This window comes from Halyomorpha halys, unplaced genomic scaffold, assembly GCF_000696795.3.
Source record: "Halyomorpha halys isolate HHAL.00 unplaced genomic scaffold, Hhal_1.1 Scaffold806.1, whole genome shotgun sequence".
NCBI classification, from domain to species: Eukaryota; Metazoa; Arthropoda; class Insecta; order Hemiptera; family Pentatomidae; genus Halyomorpha; species Halyomorpha halys.
Genome location: NW_027113188.1, coordinates 199364 through 204682, shown reverse-complemented (window position 1 = coordinate 204682; position 5319 = coordinate 199364). Strand labels below are relative to the sequence as shown.

The following is a 5319-nucleotide window of genomic DNA, read 5'->3' as shown; positions in this document are numbered from 1 at the left end:
GCAGATAAAATAAGTAAAATAATCCAAATATTCTTGTTTTATTTATCTTTATCAATCACTAACTAATCACACCATAAGTTTACTATACCTAACCAAGCATTGCTTACATGTATAATAAGTGAGGTGAAAAATGGTTCACTACAATATCGAAGTTTCAACTTAGAATGTATTAATGTAATATAAGAATTTTATTTTATGTCATAAAACATTTGAATATAGAGAGATAAATTTGTTTTAATCAATAAAATTTCAAAAGAAAATAGTAGTCTTAAATACTAGATAAAAGTTTCTATTATGTGATAACCAAATAAACTAGTGCAAACCTAATTCTGTTAGAATACATAAATACATTTTCAACAAGCAAAATTGGAATTCAAGATAGCCACTGAGGTTTATTCCAAATGTCTAAAACTAGTGTAAAATTAAAAAAAAAAATTTTTTTCAATCGTATTCATTATAATTTTCAATAATTTATGCCTTCATTCTTTGTATCACAAGTTACAACATACATTTCATTTCTTTGCTTCAGTTTGATTGTTTTTAACTTAGTGATTGATACATAATTTTCACTTTCTATATAACCTATTTCCAATTTGAGATTTAATCTGTAATCATTTTCATCAAATATCACTGATTCCTTTGAATCAAATGATTGATAAATATTTTGGAGGTAACATCGATAGGTCATTGGGGCAAATATTTTCAAACAGTACAACTCGAAATTAATTACTAATCTCAAAGGACCAAAAGGTATTTCGTTGCAACGTACCCTTCTTCTAAAAATTATATTAGGTAATTCTTTTACGCAATCTTCATGACTTGAATCCTCAACATCATCTTGTAGCTGATAATTAAGAGTGTTGTTCCATCTAACATGATTACGTAAATATTTCATTAATATGAACATGTCAACAGAAGTCATTTTATTGTTAGGTGAAAATGATGGCGGTGGTTTTGCACTGTAAACTTTTCTTGACTCATAAGTACCTTTTAAGAGGCAGTGTCCTAGTCGCATACCAATACTTGGGCTCAACTCAATATTTTTGTTTGCTATAATAGAGCATTCTAAAATATCGATCATTTTTTTTCCAAACCAAGACTGAGGGATACATACGGATTTTTCATGAAGAAATGGTTCTACTAGCAAATCAAAATTATCAAGAAATTTATCAATCTGGATAATTAATTGAGTGACCAAGTCAGAAGATTTTTCTGTATCACACGTCTCAAGAATCGACTCAATAATATCTATTATAGTTCCACCATTAAAGTAAAACGTATTATTCAATATATAATCCTCACAGCAGGCTTGTAGTATTTTCATTTCCGACTTAACTATAAAGAGAACTTTTAAATATCCATAGAGTTTAGGATTCATTTTTAAAGTAATGAACACTTCAGAAATTTTTTGCTCAATTGTATCTGACAAAGATAAAAACTTTTTATTCAGAATGGAACCAGCAACAGAATAAAACCAATTGCAAACACATCTAATTTTTACAATCTCATGGTAACAAAAATATTTGAAAATCTTTTCCAAAGTCTGTTCAGACAGCATATAAATTTTTGAATTAATTATATTCACAGTAGATGGTTCTTTCTGTAGCAAAGACAAAATAGGGAATGAGTAGAATTTTTTCATAAAACTTGTTGAACCCATTTTCAAATAGATTTTAATCACATATTAAAGACACAACTTTTGGGTTTGTTTTCTTGACATACTGATGGCTACTAATTAATGTTGTTAGTTTATTCATAGGTGATAGTTAATACATCAGAAAACTATTATATTCCTACAGTCTAATGACAAATAAATATCAGTTAGTTGAAAATAAATAATTCACTTTTAACCATATATAATGCACTAAATTAAAAGTTAAAAATATAAATTTTTTTTTATACTTTCTGTAAACATATGATTTCATAGGTTAAGTGTTTAAAGAAAAATTGTTAAGTAAACATTTTAATATGCTTTCAAATACTGTAGATTTATCAGAACTTCCAGTAGAAATTTTGGAGAAAATAGTTTCCCAATTAACTCCAGAAGAGATATGTGCAAATATTAGGCATATCAGTCATCGTTTTGAAGAAGTTGCCTATAATGTAATGAAAGCTGCATTCCGTGCAGTGGAACCACTTATTGAGAAGCAGTTGGAAATAGCTAAAAGAAAATTGCAGGAACTGACAGTAACAACTAACACTTTTCAAAATGAAATGTCTCTTGTAACAAAATTTACATTTTTGCAGGTAAGAATAAACTGATTAGCAAAATAACTGAAGTTTTTATGCAAAATAAAGTTAAATTCATAAATAAAAGGAAAATTGTTGTTCAGGTGAGTAAAAAAAAAAATGTTGTAATTATTGCTGTATCCAACTCCAAACTATAGAATATGGATTTTCCAAAGGTGATAAATGCATAGATAGATGTTTGAATAAATGAGTATAAATATTAAAAATTTAACAAATGGTACAAATGACCTGAGATCCAGTTCTACAACCTGTCTACAACTAACAAGGGAACATCAAATCATTAAAACACATCTCTTTCAGAGATTTTTAATAATTTTATTTTATTTCTTTATGGATTTAAAATTAATATCAGATAAATTAATGGTTTCCTGCTATACACATTTGACTGTAATGATACAAAATTATGTAAAGGAGAAACATCAAAAAATAGTTTTCAACTAAATGTCGGCAAATAAATAGTTGAAAACTATTTTTGTTTCTTCTTGACTGCACCCCTGACCATCTCCTTCAAATACACATATATTAATCAAAATTATATTGCATAAGAAACTGTCATATAAAAATGATTACTTAAATCAATCAAAACACTACTAATTATTAATAAATTTTTTTAAAAGTTTAAATTGATTCTTTATTTCCATTTTACTCTAACTAAGAGAACTAAGCATTGGCAGATTCATCAGAAGTTGTAAGGGTGCTCACAATCTCTTATGAAAAAGAAAATTTTAATTGCTTACTTCCTAATTAGAAACACAAAATAATCCCACATGTTCCATAGAAACAGAGTAGTAATGCTTCTAATAGTAAATAAATTTTTTCTTGCTTTTGTTTAAGAAGAAATTTTGGTCTAGATAATTTTCTATCAAAAGAATTTATTAATCAAATTATGAAATTGTACGAACTACAATGAAAAGAGCCTACAAAAAAGTGCTTCCTCAATATTTGAATTGAAAAAGTGTCTTTATTTATATATTTAAAATAGTACCTATTATCATAAATTATACTATTTAACAATATTGGCATGGTTAAATACCGTCTACTCTAGAGATTTTCTGTAACTTATTGATTCCTAATCATACTGTTTTTATTTAATTATCAAAACCTTTCTATAGTACAAAGCAAATTTTAAATACAAATATAACTTATTCCAACATTTCCATTTAAAATATCAGTTACATTTTTTCTATCAATATATATTCATCTAAACATTTATTTCTATATGACTTTAAAATAGAACACCCACCTACCATTACACTACATATTACGTCCTACAATCAAGGTTTACAGTTTAAATTAAAAAGTTCACGTCTATTCTTAAACACTGTCTCAATCAATTCAATTGGGTTTTCATCATTAATGTGCCTAGCATTAAAGTCAAATTTCTTAGACAAAATATGATGCTCAGCACTTGTTACAGCTATTATTAATTCTTTTTTAAAATTTTCTTTAACCTTATCAATTAGATGAGGAGAAGATAGTCGGGGATGTGATTAGCAAAAAATACACAAATAAATAAAACTTATTTATTTGTGCTGTTTCAACCTGAATTTCAGGTCTATAAAAACGAAAAAACAAGATAGCAACCTTAGCTCAGAAAAACATAAAGTAAAAGTAAAATAATAAAAAACAAACTTGGAACTATACATAACAACAAGTCAAGTAGATAGTAGTATATTGGTAATAACAGAAGATAAAATATAACATTATAGAGGTAATTTAATTTATTTTTATATCTCTTACCTCTATAATATTATATTTTATATCTTATCTTCTATTATTATCAATCCACTACTATCTACATAATTTACTGTTACATATATTTCCAAGTTTGTTAGTTTATTATTTTCTTTTTTTATGTTTCTCTGAATTAGGGTTATATCATTTTTATCATTATATCATATCAGCTATTCTAACCGCCTTAACAGCACTGTCTAAAAGGCAAGCTTGGAATGTTGTTATCTTTGCTAACTCTCAAGCAGCTATCATTGCTGTTACTAATACGCAAGAAATAATTTCAAGTGCTGTTTTGGAATGTAAATTCCTCCTCCACAACCTGACACTTCGATATGGCACTGATATGGTCCTACAGTGGATTCTGAGTCATTGTGGGATTTCAGGAAACCAAGAAGTAGATAGTCTTGCCAGGCAGGGGGCAAAATTGGCACAGTCGTTGCATCCAAGATCCTATGACTCAGTAAAAAGAATGTTAAGGACCATAATTGAGGAGGAAACAAAAACAGCACACACGAAAAAGGTGGAAGGGAAAAAATATAGGAGTTTGGCACAAAACCCAATTCCAGCTGAACTCTCAAGAAGAGATACAGTGGCTTGCTTCTGCCTGAAAATTGGCCACAATTACCTGCAAAGTCATATCCACAAGATAGGCCCTTGCTCGGGATCCCATTTGTATGCTCTGCAATCAAGGGAGAATGGATGGAGACTACCAAGAGACATGTTTCTCTCTGACAGAATATAGAAAAAAAAAATTTTTCCAATGAGCATTTATATTAGGCAGCTGTCAAATTTTCGAACAACTGACAACTTCAGCATAAGGAAAAAAAAAAATTTTAATTTTTATCATGTAACTTATATGCATCTGCAAAGCACATTAGTCAGTAGATCTCTCTCTTTTTTCAAATATAACATGTTTAGCAGTAATGATTTACATTAACTTCATATAATGTGAAAGCTAAATACTGAATTGTTTACTTTTTTTAAATGATTAATTTTATGTTTGTTTTCCAGATAATGCATTCTGAATACAAGATACTCAGCACCATTATTTTAGAAAATGAATCGGTAACATATTCAACAATAATGTTCAGAATAGTCAAGAACATTGATGAGTTCTATTATTTAATGCACAACTTAAAGAATAACCGATGGGATTGGGCAAATGATAACGTCGCTGATGTGATGGATAAATTGAGATCTCTGAATTCTGATATTTATGATGAATTTTTCTGGAAGAATTGGGATATTCATAAGGTAAATTTGAAACTTTGGTAAAGCAAAACTTTTTATCTATAAAACTCTGATGCTTTTAATCATTATAATAATAAAATAAAT

At 28.0% G+C, this 5319-nt stretch overlaps 1 protein-coding gene across 3 annotated transcripts in view; it reads left to right on the top strand.

Moving 5' to 3' along the window:
• The first annotated feature begins 1913 nt into the window (after positions 1-1913).
• The window catches only part of LOC106686308 (uncharacterized), a 10759-nt gene continuing 7353 nt past the window's right edge, over positions 1914-5319 (top strand). For 2 of the 3 annotated variants that reach the window (XM_014429520.3, XM_014429519.2), the window contains exons 1-2: positions 1914-2247; positions 4996-5238. In XM_014429520.3, coding sequence (XP_014285006.1) covers positions 1969-2247; positions 4996-5238 — 522 coding nt within the window. In that variant the 5' untranslated portion in view covers positions 1914-1968. Of the gene's footprint in view, positions 2334-4995; positions 5239-5319 lie in introns of all 3 variants that reach the window. The other variant, XM_014429521.2, reaches the window with a different exon arrangement.